The 21,736-nt window shown below is 35.6% G+C and overlaps 4 protein-coding genes and 1 long non-coding RNA gene across 5 annotated transcripts; 1 reads left to right on the forward strand and 4 right to left on the reverse strand.

Moving 5' to 3' along the window:
- Window positions 1–1,997: 1,997 nt before the first annotated feature.
- On the forward strand, window positions 1,998–4,261 carry LOC110756410 (putative ribosome biogenesis protein RLP24). Its single transcript, XM_021957843.2, has 5 exons — window positions 1,998–2,263; window positions 2,687–2,796; window positions 3,394–3,507; window positions 3,627–3,763; window positions 3,860–4,261. Exons 2-5 carry the CDS (start codon window positions 2,716–2,718, stop codon window positions 4,032–4,034), a joined length of 507 nt encoding a protein of 168 aa, XP_021813535.1. The 5' UTR covers window positions 1,998–2,263; window positions 2,687–2,715; the 3' UTR covers window positions 4,035–4,261.
- Window positions 4,262–8,204: 3,943 nt separating this feature from the next.
- On the reverse strand, window positions 8,205–8,600 carry LOC148294443 (uncharacterized). Its single transcript, XM_088253753.1, has one exon. It carries the CDS (start codon window positions 8,598–8,600, stop codon window positions 8,205–8,207), a length of 396 nt encoding a protein of 131 aa, XP_088109879.1.
- Window positions 8,601–8,937: 337 nt separating this feature from the next.
- LOC148294444 (uncharacterized) lies at window positions 8,938–14,081 on the reverse strand. The gene is made up of 5 exons (XM_088252869.1): window positions 13,787–14,081; window positions 12,902–12,963; window positions 12,666–12,819; window positions 9,335–9,520; window positions 8,938–9,220 (listed from the first exon to the last, which is right to left on the reverse strand). The coding sequence occupies exons 1-5, from the start codon at window positions 14,048–14,050 to the stop codon at window positions 9,059–9,061; spliced, it is 828 nt and encodes a 275-aa protein (XP_088108995.1). The 5' UTR covers window positions 14,051–14,081; the 3' UTR covers window positions 8,938–9,058.
- A 3,031-nt stretch (window positions 14,082–17,112) lies between these two features.
- LOC148294445 (uncharacterized) lies at window positions 17,113–19,212 on the reverse strand. The gene is made up of 4 exons (XM_088252821.1): window positions 19,141–19,212; window positions 18,699–19,004; window positions 17,407–17,592; window positions 17,113–17,331 (listed from the first exon to the last, which is right to left on the reverse strand). Exons 1-4 carry the CDS (start codon window positions 19,153–19,155, stop codon window positions 17,275–17,277), a joined length of 564 nt encoding a protein of 187 aa, XP_088108947.1. The 5' UTR covers window positions 19,156–19,212; the 3' UTR covers window positions 17,113–17,274.
- Window positions 19,213–19,919: 707 nt separating this feature from the next.
- LOC148294446 (uncharacterized) lies at window positions 19,920–21,089 on the reverse strand. Its single transcript, XR_015835710.1, has 3 exons — window positions 20,834–21,089; window positions 20,415–20,435; window positions 19,920–20,309 (listed from the first exon to the last, which is right to left on the reverse strand). It is a non-coding gene; the product is annotated as an uncharacterized LOC148294446 (long non-coding RNA).
- Between the last annotated feature and the right edge of the window lie 647 nt (window positions 21,090–21,736).

A 21,736-nucleotide genomic window follows, 5' to 3' on the forward strand; every position in this document is an offset into this window, starting at 1 on the left:
AGAGGAAGTTCATAATTCGTCTCGTGATAAACTGGTGCTACCAGGGTGATACAGTGGCGATAAATGAGTTATAGAAATTGTTGTTTGTGTTTATTTTGGGTTTCTTATTTTGTTTCATTTACTTTTCTTTACTCATTCCTAGTTTATAATTGGATGATTAACACATTAATTTGTGTCAATTATTAATACAACAATTATATATATCAAGAATAAGACGAATAACATATCATATCACCAAACATAGTCATACCACCAAATATAATCATGCTTTTCTTGAACCCATCACCAAGCATTTGCATATTTATTCATACCATTCTTTTTAAAAAAAAAAATATTTTTTTGATACTTATTATTTTTTTAAATTATTTCTTAAAACGTGTTACGATCTAATTATGATGCAGTTGAGTGCCTCTTTTTGAATGACACATTGTTTCTTTTTCCTCTTCTTCTTCTTATTCTTCTTTTTGAATGAAGTAGGCCCATTTCGGCTCGGCTCGTTGGGCTTAGCCTAGCCCTGCGGCCCGATGTGCTTTCTCAAGGTCGGCCCATGAGTCGGGCCTGGGCTTTGAATTTTCTAAAAAAACTCAGCCTGACCCGACTCATTATTTTCTCTCTTCTCTTTGAAGCTCGGTCCAACCCAACCCAAGCCAATTAAATTGATGAGCCCTAGTCACCAACACCTCTTTCTCTTTGCAGCATGTTCCCTGAAATTCAAGTGATCAATATTAGGTTAAGTGGTATTTCTCATTCTCTTTTAAGAATAAAATCTCTCGTACCATCGGGTTTACTTCAAAAAAACACAACAACAAAAAAGGTGCCAAGGCGTATAAACTACCAATCGGTTTTTATATTGAAAAATCCAAAAATCGTTAAAAAAAATTGCCCGAACAGGTTCTGAATCGGATTGGACCGGTTTTAATTATATTTAAACCGGCAAAAACCAGACCGACCTAAATATTTTTATTATATTATTAAAAAATCATTAATACACGTGTCAGCGGATGATTCATCAATTTTATGCCATTTCTACTCCTTGCCACACTCGATCCGGCGAAACCTTAAACATTTGAGGGGCTTCAATTTTTTTGTCATTCCGCCTTTGCCTCTCTCACTCAATCTCTCTCACTCTCAACCTCCTCTCCTTAAATCCGCCCCCAAGTTCTTCCAGATTTATCTATCTCTCTCTCTCTCTCTCTCTCTCTCTCTCTCTCTCTCTCTCTCTCTCTCTCTCTCTCTCTCTCTCTCTCTCTCTCTCTCTCTCTCTCTCATATTTGCAAAACCTTGTTGTATGACATTCTGTTTAAGTATGCTCTTCATCAATTCATGGGTCTTTCTTGATTTTTAGATTTCTGCATATTTGTCTTTTGGTTTTGATGTGTTATGCGTATTTGACTATGAGAATTCCCAGGCTCATGTATGTGTACTGCTTTTTTTTTTGGGTGAGACCCAAGGGTATTCACCGCCGACAGCAGTGACTAATCCCTTTTGCCGCGGGAGCTCTCCCAATGGAGGTAAACGGCTGGCCACGAAATGCGCTCCATTCCCATGGGCAAGGATCGAACCCCCAACCTCATGGTTAAGGAATGAAGTGAACTACCACCACACCACATCTCATGGTTTATGTGTACTGCTTTCGATGATAGACCATAATATAGGTTGCTGGGAATTGGGAATATTGATAGTTAATTTCAACATATATATTCCAACTTCTGTCAACAAAAAAAAAAAGAGTATTTGTCAACTTGTGCAAATAGAAAAGAAAAGCATTAGATAAGATAAATCTGGATGTTTATAAGAGCATGTCCTTAAGTGGCTTGAATTAAACGGGGAAAAAACCCCGAAAGATAAAATCAATGAGCAGTGAGCACAAAATTGAAACCATATATTTCGTATTATTTGTGACCCACTATCTATAATAATTTATATGTTGTGTAACGTTATTATTATTTTAATTTTTGCTTTAGTATGTTTTATTTTGTTATTTTGACCTCCACCTAAAAATAAAATAAACAATTGATTCCATTCCACTTCTTCTCTAACCCTAGAAAATCACCCTCCCCTCACATGTCCTCTGTCTCTCCCTCTTTCTCTTGCCGCCACCAGGAAAAATCCCTTTTCGGCATCGCCTCCACCAAATACGTCATTGCCCTCATCTACCGACAGCATCTCTCTCTCAACCTGTTTCTTTTGCTCTGAGCTCTAAGCTCTAAGCTCTCTGTCCCTCTATCTCTCTCTCTGTTCTAGCTCTGAAATACAGCCCTAGGTAAGAAGTAAAAACCATCTTAGCAACCCTTGTTCTTTTATTCATATTTTTGGTGTATTCTTTAGAACTAATAAGCTTATATAATCCCTTTTGTTCTTGGTATTCTCTATGGAGAACCAACAAGCCACTTAAGCTCATCTTGTGTTCTTCTCGAGTGTTAGGCTAACTTGGTGTGGTTGTGGGACTGTAGGAGCATAATCGTAGAGCATTCTATTAATATAGAATAATATTATTGTTGCTTCTAGGAGAATCCTTACAATTTTTTTTGTCATAACCTTTGTATTTAATAAATTGCAAGCAGGGCCATTGTGCGCTGTGAATTGTTATAATCACAACTTGTTTTCTTTCTGTTTGTAATTTCTTATTGGGTAACAATTTCAATGACCGAGTGTAATTCCTTTCTGTTTCTAATTTGTTTCGTAGAAAATAGTGCTGTATAATCGAAGGGCGCTATGAGGTTGGAGAAATGCTGGTTCTGTTCCTCCACCGTGTATCCTGGACATGGGATTCAGTTCGTTCGTAATGATGCAAAGGTAGGAACTACTCTTTCATGTAATTTCCATACACTTGTGATTTATCATCTAAATGTTATTCTAAGTAACATATATTACCTGCAGATGTTTGGTCCTGTTTATCAAATTTAAATGTTAATTTGAAAACATAGTTTTCAGAGTCTGAAAATGTTAGTATTCGTTGCATTCCTGAATCTATGGTCAACTGCTATCTAATGTGCTGTTCGGGGGTTGGGTTGATATAGGGAAGTATTAGGGAGCTTAGAGTGGTTTGCATGGTTACATAGGGATGCAATTTTATATGAAGCTCCACAAATGAGATTGACACTGAGGATGAATCAATTTCTTTGGCAGTCAGGTTGTGTGGTCGTTTCTTTATTCCTTGTGGTTTGAATGTGTCTTGAATGATGGCTTTTAATGATGTTCATGTGTATGGGATTTTCTAGTTCACCAATGTCGAAAGAAATTATCTAACACTTCATTTCGATATTGATTGTGAAATTGCATTGCTGTGTCAGAAGAAGAAGTGCCATTTAGGACTAAGCTTGCCTTTACATTATGTCTGTTTAAGGAAACATCATGGGCAGCTCAATTCCCTGACAACCATTTCTGTTCTAGATTTTTCGATTTTGTAGATCCAAATGCCACAAGAACTTTAAAATGAAGAGGAATCCTCGCAAGGTAAAATGGACTAAGGCCTATAGGCGGTTGCGTGGGAAGGATATGACACAGGTGAACAAACTTACTTTTTCTTAATCTAATCGTGCTCATATTACTATTTAATATTGGGTCTTTGGAAGGCTAAGGGTATATTCTGTTAGCCTTATATCATTCTTTGCCACTTTTTGTAGGACTCGACCTTTGAGTTTGAGAGAAAGCGAAATAGGCCTGAGAGATATGACAGGAATCTTACAGCAAACACTCTGAAGGCCATTAAGAAGATCGATAAAGTTAGAGTCGATAGGGAGGCCAGACACCACGAGAAGAGGTACTTTCCTCTGCTTCATTGTTATCTACAGGAAAAAACAATAATAGGTGTTTTTGGTTTTCATATATTAAGATATTTGTTGAAAAACTTGAGCAGGATGAAGGGCAAGAAGGCCAAGGAGCATAGGGAGGCAGCAAAAGAGTTGGAACAGAGCATCAGCTTGGTCAAAGCTCCAAGTGTGCTACAACAAGATCCATCGTTCAACTTACCGATCAAGGTCAAGGTTTCTCAACAGCAGCCCGACAAAAGCCTCGCCATGATGGAGGAGTAATTTTATAGTTGGATGTTCGTTTTCTACGTTTCATTATTTTGGTGTGCTTTAGATTGTTGTATTTGAGCTTTTTTCCCGAAGTTTCATTAACTGTAATTTTGACTTATATTGGAGACATCATGAACTTCATAGATTTATGTTTAACAAGTGATTGCGGAAAAAAGAGATTGTGATGGGCATCTTTTTGGAAATATAAAATTTATCATGGCAAGTATGATTCACATGCATATCTTAGTCATCTTCATTTTAAATTTTAAATTTGTGCGCTGGATCAATATCATGCATATCTTATCATGGCAAGTATGATTCACAGAGGTAGTCAAATGTTCACGCCAACGAAGAAAATGCTTTAGAAATCAACTCTTCAATATAACACGCATGAACATTGACAAAATAAAAGCATAAAAAATACATTGATAAAATAAAAAACCATGTAGGGGGTCAGTTTAAATAATGAAAGGAAAATGCTAAGCTTACTATATTTTTATACGACATTGTGTAACACATATCTAATAGAGATGGAGCCCTAGTTGCAGCAGTATATACAATATCATTATGGATATCACAAGTAACCATAGTGTATATAATTTCCCAAAAGCTATTTGTTCTTTCTATTGTTATCCTTTTCTTCTTCTCAATTGCATTGTAATATCGAGGGTCGTGGCAGCTATTTATTCAATGGAAATTGTAAGAGGTGTTTCGTTTCCATCATGAGACATTGTTGCGTTACTCATTTGCATCCATTGGACAGGTACTGGTCCCTGGACATGAAAAGGAAGGTGGACTGGTGGATATATGTTTGAGCCTAAATTCCACACGTCAACTCAATTGACATTGGCTCATATCAAAAGCAGGAGTTTTGGGCTTCGTTTCAAAAGACAGAGATCAGCCCAGATGGTTTTGGAGGCCCAGACCCTTGTAAACCAATTAGAAATGATTAAATTCACAAATTAAAGATTAATTGCCATTGAATGGTGATTTAATCTAGACAAGTCAGTTGCTAATTGATTTTAAGATTAGGCCTAGTTTCAAATATCTCCAAAAGCCCAATAAATTTGATCATCACCGTTGATCTCAATTCAAATCAACAAATATTTTGGAAGATCTTTTTCTCATAAGAAGGCCCATGTGACTTTGAAAGTCAAAGTTTTCAACTGAGGCAGATGAAGTGATGGGGAGTTATGAAAATAGGTTAACCAAAAGAAAACTCTCCATATACATTTTAAAAAGCTAGAAAAATGGGGCCGCCAAGTTTCCTTTCTATACTCATAGAGGGCTCTACATTATAACAAGATGTGTTTTTCAAGAAATAAACAAGAGACTTGAGAGTTGTTTGCCAAAAAAAGCAAACAGATCGTCATAGAAGCTGACTGTTGATGGTTCTTTTTTGCCAGAATAATAACTCACCCCTTTTATGGCATCGGAAAAGGAAAATCCTTTTAAAGGATCTGCCCACCAAATATTAAAGATTAAAACCCTCATTCAAAGTTCTCTATCAATATGAGAGGAGGTGAACAGGTTGGGAGACAGCCAAAAAATCAATCAAAAACAAAAACTCTCAAAGTTATATTGAAAAACTAAAAGCAAGATCATTCGATCACAAAAGCCTTTAGACTATAAAGCAACCAAGTCATTTGGTTTGAAAATTCACCCAGCTCCTAAACAAAACAGACAAAACTCAGACTTCTGACTCCAGTTCCTAAACAAAACAGACAAAACTCAGACTTCTGACTCCAGTTCAATTCAGGGAATCAATTCACAAAGGAAATGAGACTTCTCTCGTTACAAATTTGGTTCAACTTAAGCCAAATCAAGCAGAACAGGTACTGTGGTGCAGCTCCAAGTTTAGCAATCATCAATCCAGCCACTTTCAATCCCATCCAGACTGAAGAGGCCTCAATTTTGCCCATCCAACAAGCCTCTCTATGGCTTAAACAGATTAAAGCTCTGCCAATCTCAAACATTGGTATCGATTTCCAACTGAAAACCATCAATTGAAGGTGCTGACGTTTGAATCCAGCATAGATACATCCAATCCAGCCTGAGTTAAAGGTAGCCACCCAAGCAAAAATCGAAGCCCAACGCTTTGTCGTCCTTTCGGACTTAGCAGTTCTCTTTTTAAGTTGTGTAATATGCAGTTCTTCTTAAACAGTTTGATTTCTTTCTAATATTCATTCTGGCCAGAACTACAAGTGTTTACTATGAAAAATTGTGAAGTCCTCACCAGTCTGAGGCAAGAAAAGAACTTACTTGGGAGATATTTCTCACCCAAATTCACAATCATTTGTTTAGAGTCAGTAAACTTGGTGCGCAAGTTATCTTTTTTTTTAAAGTCTATTAGGGTTTTTTTACTGCTAGCAGTGGCACGCTCATACACAAAAGAAAATTAACTTGTTGACCACTGATGGTTTTCAAGTCAATGGGGAATTTTACCTTGTCGTCACATGATTAAATCAAAACAGGTGAACAATATCATACATGTTCTAGATACTTGCCTTGAGATTCCACAGTTGGGAGTTGTTAGATCTCTTAACGTTCATGTCAGCGGCGCCATTGCTCTGTGGGAGTATACTCGACAGCAGACATCCCGATAGGTTTTTGTTTCTAAAAGCCATACGTGTTCTGTTTGGTTATACACAAGGAAAACCTGTTCAACCGAAGACTTAAGCAGCTTTTAACAGTCAATTTTGCAACACAGAATTCAGAGGCAGTTGTCTCATTGTCAACTAAAAAATGTTGTTCGTGGGAAGAAAAAAGGAATTCAAAGATGGGATGTAAAGGGGGGACAAATTAGCATGGAAAATGGTCAAGACCTGCTTATATTTTGAGTGGTTAAAGAATGGGAGGAATGTGGTGTGTTAAAACGCATGAATCTGTAGGTCTTCGGCTGCTCACTCATTGTACCAAATTTTTCTGCCATGGAAGATTCCATGAGGTTCTTTACACCCTTAAGTAGACCCTGAAAAATCATCACTTAGCTTATTGTGAATTCTTATCTCCTCTAAATTGTTGTACAATATTCGGAACTTGGGATTCCGTCGCCGCTTCTCTTTGTAATTTCCCAAAAGCTATTCTTGTTAAGGAAAGAGCGATGAGCCAAAAAGCCGATATTCACTGGCTTGTTTACAAGAAAAAATGGTCTTTGTCAAAAAAACATTACATGGGTTGTTAACTTGAAGTTTCACTTTCGCTAGATGAGAACACCTTGGAAAAAACCAATATTTTAAAAGGTGAGGCGTAGAGACGAGGCGTTTTTAGTCTGCTATGTGAGGCGTAAGCCTTGAAGCAGTGAGGCGTAAGCGTTTTGAACATTAATTTAATTTAATAAAAAAAATATATAAATAATACAATATAGATAAATTGTACTCCTGATTCTTATTGAGCCAAAATATTCTATCAAATATAAGTATTAATTGTCATTTAAGCATAATAATCAATGTCAAAACATAAAATACTTATTCAACATAAAAAAGAAAACTCAATTCATGCATCCCACTCCTCATCACGAAACATCTAAAGCTATGATATTTGGCATTTATGTGTGGACTTAGTGTTATTTTTAGTGGATTTTATGGATATTGTGTTGTTTGGAAAATAAAAACATATTTTATATATATATATATATATATATATATATATATATATATATATCTAGTACAAATTTAAAGAGAATTGCATACTTAAGAAGAGAGAGGCTTCAACTTATGGAGAGAATTCAAATTGATGCAGATTATCGCATTAGGATATACATATAAGTCCACTAATGTATTTATTTAGAAGGGAAAAAAAAAAGGGAAGTATGGCATTAGGCCTTCTCCAACCCATGAGGAACTAAACCCAAATTTTCCCGGTCCAAAAAGTGACTATTTGGGTTTTGCCCGAACTCAAATTGTTTTTTCTCCCAACCCTCCGGACTCAAATTTTAAGTCCGCAACTTTATTAAATTGTTTAAGAATGGTTTAAGTCTAATTTTTTTTTTTTTATGGAAAACCTTTCTTCATTAATCTTTTTAAATAATGTCATAATTTAATTTTTTGAACAATTTGACCTAAAAAAAAAAATTTAAATTCCATAAATTTAATTTTATTCCAAAAGTAAACACACAACATAAAAAAAAAAAACACACAAGATAATTGAAACACAAAAGGAGGATTGAAACAATTGTTGACCTCATTCACCATCTCCAAAGCTCTTCCAAAGGTGATTGATCAAATCATGTCGGAGACTCTGATGCACATGTGGAGATCGAACTCTATTATGACGAATCATGTAATCAGAGAGAGTCTGCCGATCTTGGTAGTACTCGTATGTAATGCTTGGCTCCAACTCATATTGTCTTGCTCTGGCCCTCCTGGATCGTTGTGGACACATATCCTCATCATCATATTCCTCTTCAACATATTCGTACTCATCCTCCACAATCATGTTGTGCAAAATTATACACGTCATCATGATTGAGTGAAGGTTATCCTTGCACCACATACGTGCAGGGCCCCGAACAATAGCCCATCGAGCCTGTAGTATTCCAAATGCTCTTTCAACATCCTTCCTGTACGCTTCTTGCATTTGTGCAAAAGCCTCTTCTTTAGGTTATCAGGAGAAGAGATGGTCTTTACCAAAGTAGCCCAACTTTGGGTCCTTCATTTTCTTGGGTTGGGGGAGGTTTTGGACAATAATTTGGGTTTAGGTCTTTGGGTTGGAGATGACCTTAGGGATATACATATAGGTCAGGCCCAAAAAAAAAAAAAAGAGTTAGATATAGGTCTATATGTTAAATATATTGTTTAAAAAAAAATAAACACTAAAAAATGATTTGGATGCTTATCAAACGCACGTTCCTTTTAAAACGGGTGCTTTAAAATCAAAACGAGGCGTTCAACTTAGTTTTGGACTATGTAACGACACCGTTTTATTCCGAAAAAAAAAACTAAAAAAGACACACGCAGTTGTCTTCTTCCTCGCTCAGATGCGCTTCACCGACCCAGCGGCGCTTCACCGACCCAGCGGCGCTTCACAACGCCTCCCTACGCCTTGCCGTCGACGCGCACGCTAAGCTTGCAAACAGCTAAACAAGTAAACGCCTGAGGCGATTCGCTACCGCCTCGCTCCGATGCGAGCTCCGATGTGAGCTCCGACACGCGCCTACGCATGCCTTTGAAAACATTGGAAAAAGCTTGCTTTTGCACCTGAAAGGTTTTGAGTTTAGATTGAATTTTCAAACTAATTAGCAAATGTGACTCTTATAACAGCATGAATAATGATCTAAAAACCAAATAAATATGATTAAAGTTTTCAATTACCTTTAAGCTTCTGATAACAGCTTTTATTTTGTTGCTGGTAGTAGAGCCAGTATGCTTCTTTCTTGTCTTCCTGCCTTTCTTAGCTTGTGAACTTGTAAAAAATCCAAACATGTCTGGGATTTTCCAGTTGCCAAAGCCGATTGGAGCTTTTGAAATCTTATTTGGCTTTCTTCTGACAGCAACAATCTAACTACAACAACTTCATCAGTCAATCTGTAAAGACTATAACATAAAGTAACCTTTCCTTAATTGACTTTTTAATATTCATTGCTGATCATGTCCTCTCTCTAATTCACATCTAAGCCTAAGTTCTTTCGATAAGCTAAGTGCATGTTTGGTAACCCTATTTTTGCTTTTGTTTTATCTTTTATAATGCTTTTTTTTTTTTAATATAATATTAAAAAATATTAAAGGAGGTTAGAAGGGAAAGGGAGATAGAGAGCTATAAATTAGAAGAAAGAAAATATCTAGAAGGATTCTTGGAAATAAAAACTAAAAGTTTTTTAATTATGCTGGACGAAGAACTTTTTTAATTTTTCCTACACCGAACAACTTTATATATATATATATATATATATTTTTTATATACAAGTGATATTGAGGGAAAGAGAAACCGAACAACCTATTTGTGCATGAAAATGAAAGCTACTATAAAAATTGATAGCAAATTTGCCTACTTTCTTTTTAATTTTCTCTAGTTTTTTTAATTAAATAGGCTCACTTGCTTTTGCAAACCTCACTACTACAAAATAGTTAAACCACGACACAAAATAGACGACAGTGCATCTTAAAACCGTCGTTATGTTTTAAAAGACGACGGTGTTTTTAAAACCGTCATGATATATCATCTTATACACTACTAGCGTTACATTGATTTTTAAAAGACAACGCTTGTCACTAACAAGCGTCGTCTTTTAAAACACGCTGAACAAAAAAAAGGCCACTTGATTTTTAAAAGACAACGCTTGTTAGTGACAAGCGTCGTCTTTTAAAAATCAAGTGGCCTTTTTTGTAAAGACGACGGTTTTTTTGAAAGAATTGTCATCTATTATATGTAAAGATGACATTTTTTTAAAGAACCATCGTCTATTATATGTAAAGACGACGGTTTTTTTAAAAGAACTGTCATCTATTATATGTAAAGACAACGGTTTTTTTAAAGAACCGTCATCTATTATATGTAATAGACGACGGTTTTTTTGAAAGAACTGTCATCTATTATATGTAAAGACAACGGTTTTTTTAATTGTAGGCAAAATACGACGGTTTTTATTTACAAAAAAAGGCCACTTGATTTTTAAAAGACGACGCTTGACACTAACAAGCATCGTCTTTTAAAACACGCTAAAAAAAGGCCGCTTAAGTGAATTCGCGCTCGACAAATTTTTAAATTTTCCCTCCTTGAAACCCTCCTCAGCTCTGAAAACCTTATCTCTCCCTCCTTGAAACCCTCCTTAGCTCTCTAAAACACCCTCATGAAACTCTCTACAAAATCATCAGAAAATCGGCCTAAAATTCAGATTTCTCCATGTCTGTGTGAAAACCTTTCTCCCTCCTTGAAACCTCCTACGCTCTTCTCTCTCCTTCCTTGAAACTCTCCTGAGATCTCTGAAACACTCCCCCTCTCACCTTTCTACTCCTCATGCGTACCTACCAGCCATCGACGACGTGACGCCGTCGACCACATCATCTTCTTCACATCAGTCATCACCAGTCGTCATCGACGCCATCTTCATCCCAGACTTCAAAGTCACTGGAAAACTGATGCCGTGAGGTCGACACCACCACCAAGAAGACATACAACCCCTTCGACATAAAAGAAATCAGAGAGACAGGTGAAGAGGTGACGGTCATCATCACAGTCAATGACGACGATGTCCTTAAAAACATATCTAGAGACTTGGCGAGAGGGGGAACGCCTAGAATATCAGATATGTTGATATCTGACTTTTGTTAGGCTGGTGGTTTATAGTCTAAGCTTTTCATAAAGATTTTTTGTTAGTTATGCAATTTAGGATTGACTAACTGTTTGCTCTTTGCATAAGCTTGCTCTTCTATCTGATAAAGCTTTATGTTTGATGTTCTTATCCTAATTAGATTAGCTCTTTTAGTTTGTAAGAGAACAAGACTATAGAGGTCTTAAGTGCACTACTGTGTAGGAAGAGAAGTTAAGGAGAATAATAGTCTCCTCCTATATTGAGAGAAGGAACAAAATAGAGAGTTTTTTTCCCTTCAACTTTCTTCTCCTTCTTTATTATGCTTTGAGTGCTTTAGTTAGATAAAAAAAACTCCAAGACTTTTGCTCTGGTTATTGTGTTTTATTTTTTCCTGAATTAATTGTTTATTGTCATGTAAATGGTGAATTGTAGGATTGGTAGAGCTGTACCATAACAGTTTTTATCACACCGTCGTCTTTAGACATAATAGACGAAGGTTCTTTTCAAAAAATTGTAGTCTTTACCATAATGACGACGGTTTTAACAAAATACCGACGTTTTTACTCATAAATGACGACGGTTTTAACAAATGACCGACGTTTTTACTCATAAAAAATGACGGTTTTAACAAAATACCGTCATTTTTACCCATAAAAGACGACGCTTTTTTGTTACAAACCGACATCTTTACCCATAAATAACGACGGTTTTTAACAACAAACCGTCGTCTTTCACCATAAATAACGTCGGTTTGTAATAAAAAAGCGTCGTCTTTACATAGAACAACGACGGTTTTACTAAAAACCGTCGTCTCTACAGATAAACAACGACGGTGAAAAGCTGTCGTAGTTTGATACTCCAAAAGATGGTCGATTTAACGACTGTTTTCAAAACATCACAACGACGGTGAATCCCTGTCGTCTATTTCATTTTTTTGTAGTAGTGCTTGTTGACTTTTACTCTTTATTAATGTTTTTACCTATTTTTAAGATTATAATAACTCATTTATTTAGCACATCATCAGGGGAAATGAAATTTAAGCAACAATGTCAAATTGCTATCCAAATACAATTTTGATGTTTTTCAGTTGACATCTCAGGAGACGCTAGTTGGATATTGCCAATATTTAAATAGAGAAGAATGATGTTTGTTAATCCAACAACTCAAACACCAATACAAGATTATGCTACTTTTTTTTTTTCTCTCCTCACTATGTTTTCCCTTCTTATATTTTAAGAAGAAGAAAAAAACAGAAACAAAAAACGAAAGATGTTATCAGACGAATCCTAAACTTCTGAGTAATCATTCAACTATAGATGAGATTATGAAGACAATTTTCTCTGTTTCTAAACCCTAAATTACATCCAAGAAACTTGTCTACAGAAAAAAAGTACCTGGGCATGAGATTGTTGACTATTGGTATTGTTAGGCCTTGGATTTAAGGCGGTGGAAGAAGCTGGTGCTGATCTAGCAGATTGCCGAAGGTGTTGAGAGTACTGAGGGAGCTCAGCTCTCCTACTAATGTACCCTCTTCCATCAGCACCACGCCTGTAATGAACAACCTCTCTCTTGATGGTGTGATGAATATGATGATGGTTATTGTGATGGTGACGGAGATTTGAGAACGTACCTCCTCTTCGGTTTCTCCACGTACACGCTCACCAACACCCCTTTATCCTTGCAGCATGTTCCCTGAAATTCAAGTGATCAATATTAGGTTAAGTGGTATTTCTCTTTTTCTTCGAAGAATAAAATCTCTAGTTTACTTCAGAAAAAAAAAAAAAAAGTGCCAAAGCGTATAAACTATTACCATTTTGGTTGGCATGGAGAGGGAGAGAGAGAGGGAGAGAGGTTTGTTGCTTGATGGTTAAGAGGGATTTCTAGAATTGTTGTGCGTGTGTAATATGTGGCAACTTATTTGTACAAGTGATATTGAGGGAAAGAGAAACCAGACAACTTATTTGTACGTGAAAATGAAAGCTGCTGTAAAAATTGATAGCGAATTTGCCTACTTTCTTTTTAATTTTCTCTAGTTTTTTTTATTAAATGGGCTCACTTGCTTTTGCAAACCTGTTGACTTTTACTCTTTATTAATGTTTTTACCTATTTTTAAGATTATAATAACTCATTTATTTAGCACATCGGGGGAAATGAAATTAAAGCAAAAATGTCAAATTGCTATCCAAATACAATTTTGATGTTTTTCAGTTGACATCTCAAGAGACGCTAGTTAGATATTGCCAATATTTAGATAGAGAAGAATGATGTTTGTTAATCCAACAACTCAAACACCAATACAAGATTATGCTACTTTTTTTTTTCTCTCCTCACTATGTTTTCCCGTCTTATATTTTAAGAAGAAAAAAAAAATAAGAAACCAAAAACGAAAGATGTTATCAGACGAATCCTAAACTTCTGATTAATCATTCAACAATAGATGAGATTATGAAGACAATTTTCTCTGTTTCTAAACCCTAAATTACATCCAAGAAACTTGTCTACAGTAAAAAAGTACCTGGGCATGAGATTGTTGACTATTGGTATTGTTAGGCCTGGGAATTAAGGCTGTGGAAGCAGCAGATCTAGCAGATAGCCGAAGGTGTTGAGAGTACTGAAGGAGCTCAGCTCTCCTACTAATGTACCCTCTTCCATCAGCGCCACGCCTGTAATGAATAACCTCTCTCTTGATGGTGGGATGAATATGATGATGGTTATTGTGATGGTGGTGATGGTGATGGTGATTTGAGAACGCCCTCCTCTTCAGTTTCTCCGCGTACATGCTCACCAACACCCCTTTCTCCTTGCAGCATGTGCCCTGAAATTCAAGTGATCAATATTAGGTTAAGTGGTATTTCTCTTTTTCTTCAAAGAATAAAATCTCTCATACCGTCCAGTTTACTTCAGAAAAAAAAAAAAAAAAAAAACAAAGTGCCAAAGCGTATAAACTGTATTACCATTTTGGTTGGCACGGAGAGAGAGAGAGAGAGAGAGAGAGAGAGAGAGAGAGGTTTGTTGCTTGATGGGTAAGAGGGATTTATAGCATTGTTGTGCGTGTGTAATATGTGGTATTGGTTCTGTTGGCATGGAACATGTGAGGCCAAATAGAGAGGGCCAAAATGATTTCTTATATTCCTTTGGTTGAAACGAAACCTGTTTCATTGTATATATTATTCAAAGGTCCAATACAAACCCGGTCATGATGAATTTAATAGAAATTAAATTAAACCAAACCAATGTCGACAATAACAGTGATGCATATTGCGATAAATTATTGTGTGTAATGGAAAAGTCTCTTTTACCTTAAACCAAATGTGAGAGAGACAGAGAGAGAGAGAGAGAGTTTTAGAGCATTACCTTGTTAGGCTTGGTTACTCTGCAAATGTTACATGTGATTAACAATCAAGCCCTAGGGCTTGTGAGATACAATCGAATGGAAGTGACAAGACTAAGATCATGATTTATTGTTCACCAAATTTTTATGGCCCTAATATTATATATATATATATATATATATATATATATATATATATATATATTAACTCTGTGAGTAATTAAAATAAAATAAAAAGTTTTTATAACACTATATAATGCATGGATAGAGGGTCAGAGAACTCTAGGGCTTTGGTTCACCTTGGGTTCCTAAAATCTTAGAACTGGCCCTAATTATTAGTTGTATACCTTCTATAATGAAGCGAACCCAGCTTGCCTTCTTAAGGATAGGCAAGAGTTTCGTAAATGTTTGAGTAGCATATTGTAGTATCATTATCATAGTGGCAGTTTATTATTAACTGCTGTTCGAAGCACTACAAATAGGCCCGAAAAAAGGTTCCATTCCTACTTTGAAAGTTCATAATTAGACACAATTATGTCATTTATTTGTTTAAAATATTATTGCATTTCATTTGCTTCACAAGAATTCAATTATTTGGCTGGACCAAGAGTTGAATGTGTGAAATTATTATTAACAGTTTTCTATGAAAACAAACCCAACCTTAAGGTCCTTAACTATTGGCTTGCAGCCATATATAATTACTGTGGTGACCTTCTTGATCGAATCATCAATTTTTATTCATTTACGTTGTTGATCAACTCTGTTGCAGGCAAGTTATTCTCCTGAACTCCAGTCCCATCAAGAGCGGGTCAAGGAGGTGAGTAATTGTCTCAATTCCACATGTAAACAAAGAAAGGCTAACAAAACTTTCCAAAATATACGCTTTCTTTGCTTCTTTTCCCTTTTTAAGAAGAAGAAAGCCCTGTCTAATTCATCATCAGCAATACATAGAATAGAACCAACATAAGCAAACTCGAAATCAACAATATGTCGACAAAGTCTAGCACTACCAACCTTGCCTTTGCCTTTTGTTTCTTGACGTCCCTCCTCAGTTTCGCTTACTCCAACACCACCGATGACAAAATCTACCTCTCCGGCCTGGTCTACGGTGACAACTGCCAATTGAAGTCTATGACTGAGATCAGTAAGATGATTCCAGGTATGTAAAGTTAATAAGCAGGTAACAAACTACCTAACTGTCATTTATAAGATTTGAATATGAGATTTATGCATGCATGCATTGGCATTGCCCATTGATCAGGTGCAAAGCCTCGCCATGATGGAGGAGTAATTTTATAGTTGGATGTTCGTTTTCTATGTTTCATTATTTTGGTGTGCTGTTGTATTTGAGCTTTTCCTAAAGTTTCATTAACTGTAATTTTGACTTACATTGGAGACATCATGAACTTTATAGATTTATGTTTAACAAGTGATTGTGGAAAAAAGAGATAGTAGTTAAATGTTCACGCCAACGAAGAAAATGCTTTAGAAATCAACACTTCAATATAACACTCATGATGTTGATGACATTGCCAACAAAGAAAATGCTAATCTTCAACATTAACAAAATAAACGCAAGAAAAATACATTGACAAAATAAAAATTCATGTAGGGGTCAGCTTAAATAATGAAATGAAAATGCTAGGCTTACTACATTTTTATACCACATTGTATAACACGTCTCTAATAAAGGTGGAGCCCTAGTTGCAGCAGTATATATAATATCATACTGGATATTGCAAGTAACCATAGTGTATATAATTTCCCAAAAGCTATTTGTTCTTTCTATTGTTATCCTTTTCTTCTTCTCGGTTGCATTGTAATATCGAGGGTTGTGGCAGCTATTTTATTCAATGGAATTTGTAAAAGGTGTTTCGTTTCCATCATGAGACATTGTTGCGTTACTCATTTGCATCCACTGGACAGGTACTGGTCCTTGGGCATGAAAAGGAATGTGTACCGGTGGATATCATACGTGTTCTGGATGCTTGCCTTGAGATTCCACAGTTGGGAGTTGTTCGATCTCTTAACGTTCATGTCAGCGGCGCCATTGCTCTGTGGGAGTATACTCGACAGCAGACATCCCGATAGGTTTTGTTTCTAAAAGCCATACGTGTTCTGTTTGGTTATACACAAGAAAAACCTGTTCAACCCAAGACTTGAGCAGCTTTTAACAGTCAATTTTGCAACACAGAATTCAGAGGCAGTTGTTTCATTGTTAAAAAATGCTGTTCATGGGAAGAAAAAGGAATTCAAAGACGGGATGTAAAGGGGGAACAAATTAGCATGGAAAATGGTCAAGACCTGCTTATATTTTGAGTGGTTAAAGAACGGGAGGAATGTGGTGTGTTAAAACGCATGAATCTGTAGGTCTTCGGCTGCTCACTCATTGTACCAAATTTTTCTGCCATGGAAGATTCCATGAGGTTCTTTACACCCTTAAGTAAACCCTGAAAAATCATTACTTAGTTTATTGTGAGTTCTTATCTCTAAATTGTTGTACGATATTCGGAACTTGGGATTCCGTCGCAGCTTCTCTTTGTAATTTCCCAAAAGCTATTCTTGTTAAGGAAAGAGCGATGAGCCAAAAAGCCGATTCACTGGCTTGTTTACAAGAACAAATGGTCTTTGTAAAAAAAAAAAAAAATTACATGGGTTGTTAACTTGAAGTTTCACTTTCGCTTTGTAGACGAGAACATCTTGGAAAAAACTCCTCGTTGCTTTTGCACCTGAAAGGAGGATTTGAGTTTAGACTGAATTTTCAAACTAATTAGCAAATAAATATAATTAAAGTCTTCAATTACCTTTAAGCTTTTGATAACAGCTTTTATTTTGTTGCTGGTAGTAGAGCCAGTATGCTTCTTTCTTGTCTTCCTGTCTTTCTTAGCTTGTGAACTTGGAAAAAATCCAAACATGTCTGGGATTTTCCAGTTGCCAAAGCAGATTGGAGCTTTTGAAATCTTATTCGGCTTTCTTCTGACAGCAACAATCTAACTACAACTACTTTATCATTCAATCTGTAAAGACTATGACATAAAGTAATTCCTTAATAAACTTTTTAATAGTCATTGCTGATCATGGCCTCTCTCTAATTCACATCTAAGCCCAAGTTCTTCCAATAAGCTAAGTGCATGTTTGGTAACCCTATTTTTGCTTTTGTTTTATCTTTTACTAGCCTCTCCGCACGCGCTTCTGCGCCTGCTAGAGGCTTTTTTTTAGAAAATTTTAAATTTATTTTAGAATTAAAAAAGATAATGGGTAGTTGTGTTTCATAAAAATAGGATCCATTATCTGATTTTTCTTTTAATTTTAAATTTTTTAATATGAAAAAGTGTGAATTTACCATATTATCCTCATTTAATTAATAATTTCAATTTTTAATGTTTGCATTAACCAAGGGTATTTTTTGATATTTTGAATGTTTCACCATTCTCTGCCTTTTGCTTTATATATATAGATAATGCTTTTTTTATATAATAATAAAAAATTAAAGGAGGTTAAAAGGAAAAGGGAGATAGAGAGATATAAATTAGAGGAAAGATAATATCGAGAAGGATTCTTGGAAATAAAAACTAAAAGTTTTTTAATTATGCTCGACGAAGAACTTTTTTAATTTTTCCTACACCGAACAACTTTTTTCTTATTTTTTATATATACAAGTAATATTAAGGGAAAGAGAAACCAAACAACCTATTTGTACGTGAAAATGAAAGCTGCTGTAAAATTGATAGGAAATTTGCCTACTTTCTTTTTCATTTTCTCTAGTTTTTTTTATTAAGTGGGCTCACTTGCTTTTGCAAACCTGTTGACTTTTACTCTTTATTAATGTGTTTTTGCCAATATTTAAATAGAAAAGAATGATGTTTGTTAATCCAACAACTCAAACACCAATACAAGATTATGCTACTTTTTTTTTTCTCTCCTCACTTATAATTTAAGAAGAAAAAAAAAACAGAAACCAAAAACGAAAGATGTTATCAGACGAATCCTAAACTTCTGATTAATCATTCAACTATAGATGAGATTATGAAGACAATTTTCTCTGTTTCTAAACCCTAAATTACATCCAAGAAACTTGTCTACAGTAAAAAAGTACCTGGGCATGAGATTGTTGACTATTGGTATTGTTAGGCCTTGGATTTAAGGCTGTGGAAGCAGCTGGTGCTGATCTAGCAGATAGCCGAAGGTGTTGAGAGTACTGAAGGAGCTCAGCTCTCCTACTAATGTACCCTCTTCCATCAGCACCACGCCTGTAATGAACAACCTCTCTCCTGATGGTGTGATGAATATGATGATGGTTATTGTGATGGTGGTGATGGTGATGGTGATTTGAGAACGTCCTCCTCTTCGGTTTCTCCACATACACGCTCACCAACACCCCTTTCTCTTTGCAGCATGTTCCCTGAAATTCAAGTGATCAATATTAGGTTAAGTGGTATTTCTCTTTTTCTTCGAAGAATAAAATCTCTCATACCGTCGAGTTAACTTTAGAAAAAAAAAAAAAAAAAAAAAAAGTGCCAAAGCGTATAAACTATTACCATTTTGGTTGGCATGGAGAGGGAGAGGGAGAGGGAGAGGGAGAGAGGTTTGTTGCTTGATGGTTAAGAGGGATTTATAGCATTGTTGTGCGTGTGTAATATGCGGCATTGGTTCTGTTGGCATGGAACATGTGAAGCCAAATAGAGAGGGCCAAAATGATTTCTTATATTCCTTTGGTTGAAACGAAACCTGTTTCATTGTATATATTATTCAAAGGTCCAATACAAACCCGGTCATGATGAATTTTATAGAAATTAAATTAAACTAAACCAGCAATGTCGACAATAACAGTGATGCATATTGCGATAAATTATTGTGTGTAATGGAAAAGTCTCTTTTACATGCCATTGCCGTCCAAATTTACATGTACATATTGTTTGTACCTTAAACCAAATGAGAGAGAGAGAGAGAGAGAGAGAGAGAGAGAGAGAGAGAGTTTTAGAGCATTACCTTGTTAGGCTTGGTTACTCTGCAAATGTTACATGTTATTAACAACAATCAAACCCTAGGGCTTGTGAGATACAATCGAATGGAAGTGACAAGACTAAGTTCATGATTTATTGTTCACCAAATTTTTATGGCCCTAATTAAATTTTTTTTTTAATAAAATATTTAGCACTACATAACGCATGGATAGAGGGTCAGAGAACTCTAGGACCCCATTGCCAAGGTTCACCTTGGGCAGGGCCAGCCTTGACTTTTCGGTGGCCCTAGGCAATAAACTAAATGAGGCCCCTTCCCTTAGTATATATAAAATTGCAAAAAAAACAACAAATAAAATGATTTTATGTAGAGTGTAGCCATATCTCCATATAAAACAAAAAAATTCTGATTACGTATTTAATATCATGAAGGAAATTAAAAATTTACAAACCAACATTCCAACAACCAATAATGGGAACATGTCAAGATACATTAAAACTAAGTGTTTGTACAAAATACTAAACCCTTTCCCTTAAGATTAGCTTCTGGCTTCAAGCTTCATCACATGAGTTTAGCAAAATCAGCTTTAAAAACAACATATGAAATGGTTGCAGCAAATTTGGATGGGTACAAAATCTTCCTGTAGCCTTCTTCCTCCCAAACAGGCAGCCAATAAGAGATCCATCCCATTACAATGTGCAAATATCTGAAGCTTTCCCTTTATCAAATAGCTGCTTGATTTCCTCTGCACCATTTACAATCAAAAAAGTAAAAACTGTAACATTTAAAGTACAATCAAACACTGAAAAATCCTTGATCTTCTAGCACTTTGAGAAACTCCACTCCATACCTCCACCTGATTCATGTACATCTGCAATGATAAGATATATGCAAGCTTTTGTTAAGAAAAGTTTAGTAGATGTCATTGTGCAGTTTTATAGCGACTTATATAAGGAGACTTGGGAGATTATCTCCACCAGGCAGAGGATGTTTTGCTTTAGAAACAAATCCAAATTAAGTGAGCTAGCTGTATGCTGTAAGTTAGCGGCTTGATATCTAGAAAAGTCAAATTAGAGTAGTATGAATCTATAATTATCCTTTGCGGAGTTTCGTAGAGACAAAAAACAAGTTAGACAAGAATAAAATCTGAACAATAATCTGATTACCACTCTGTATCTCTCTGTGTTTTGTTCCTATTGGAAATTGAATTGAAACAATAGTTTGCTGGGTAGGAACAAATATAAAGAAAAAAATTATAAATCTGATTACCTTTTCAGTTTCTCATGCTCCTCCCCTCTTGGTCACCATCAATCTCAAAGACAATTTGTGAGCTTTTTGGGTGAGATTGAAACTTAGGGTTATAATATGAATCTGATATGAGAAAGATGATAGAAACTAAAAATAAAGGATATGGATAATGGATTGAAGGGAGATGGGAATAACATAGAAAAATATAATGGTGGATTATTAAGAGATCGATGGATTAAATAGAGCTCCATGGAGAAATAATTAGGAAAGGGGCTGTTGCTCTTGGCTGGTTGTGTGGCGTAGGAAACAAAGAGTTTCTGAATGGGAAGAGGAAGAGCCTTCCTTGTTCAATTACAACGCTGACTTTCTGTTTTTTTTTATTTTAATTTTTTAATTTTTAGTTAGACAATAATATATATATATATATATATATATATATATATATATATATAATATAAAAAATTTTGGGGCCCCCTTAATTGGAGGCCCATGGCCAAGGCCCTTCTTGCCTACCCCCAGGGCCGGCCCTGACCTTGGGTTCCTAAAATCTTAGAACCGGCCCTAATTATTAGTTGTACCTTCTATAATGAAGCGAACCCAGCTTGCCTTCTTAAGGATAGGCAAGAGTTTCGTAAATGTTTGAGTAGCATGTTGTAGTATCATCATCATAGTGGCAGTTTATTAACTGCTGTTCGAAGCACTACAAATAGGCCCGAAAAAAGGTTCCATTCCTACTTTGAAAGTTCATAATTAGACACAATTATTTCATTTATTTGTTTAAAATCTTATTGCATTTCATTTACTTCACAAGAATTCAATTATTTGGCTGGACCAAGAGTTGAATGTGTGAAATTAATATTAACAGTTTTCTATGAAAACAAACCCAACCTTAAGGTCCTTAACTATTGGCTTGCAGCCATATAT

The sequence above is a fragment of the Prunus avium genome, chromosome 5 (genome assembly GCF_965620075.1).
Source record: "Prunus avium chromosome 5, drPruAviu1.hap1.1, whole genome shotgun sequence".
Lineage (NCBI taxonomy): Eukaryota > Viridiplantae > Streptophyta > Magnoliopsida > Rosales > Rosaceae > Prunus > Prunus avium.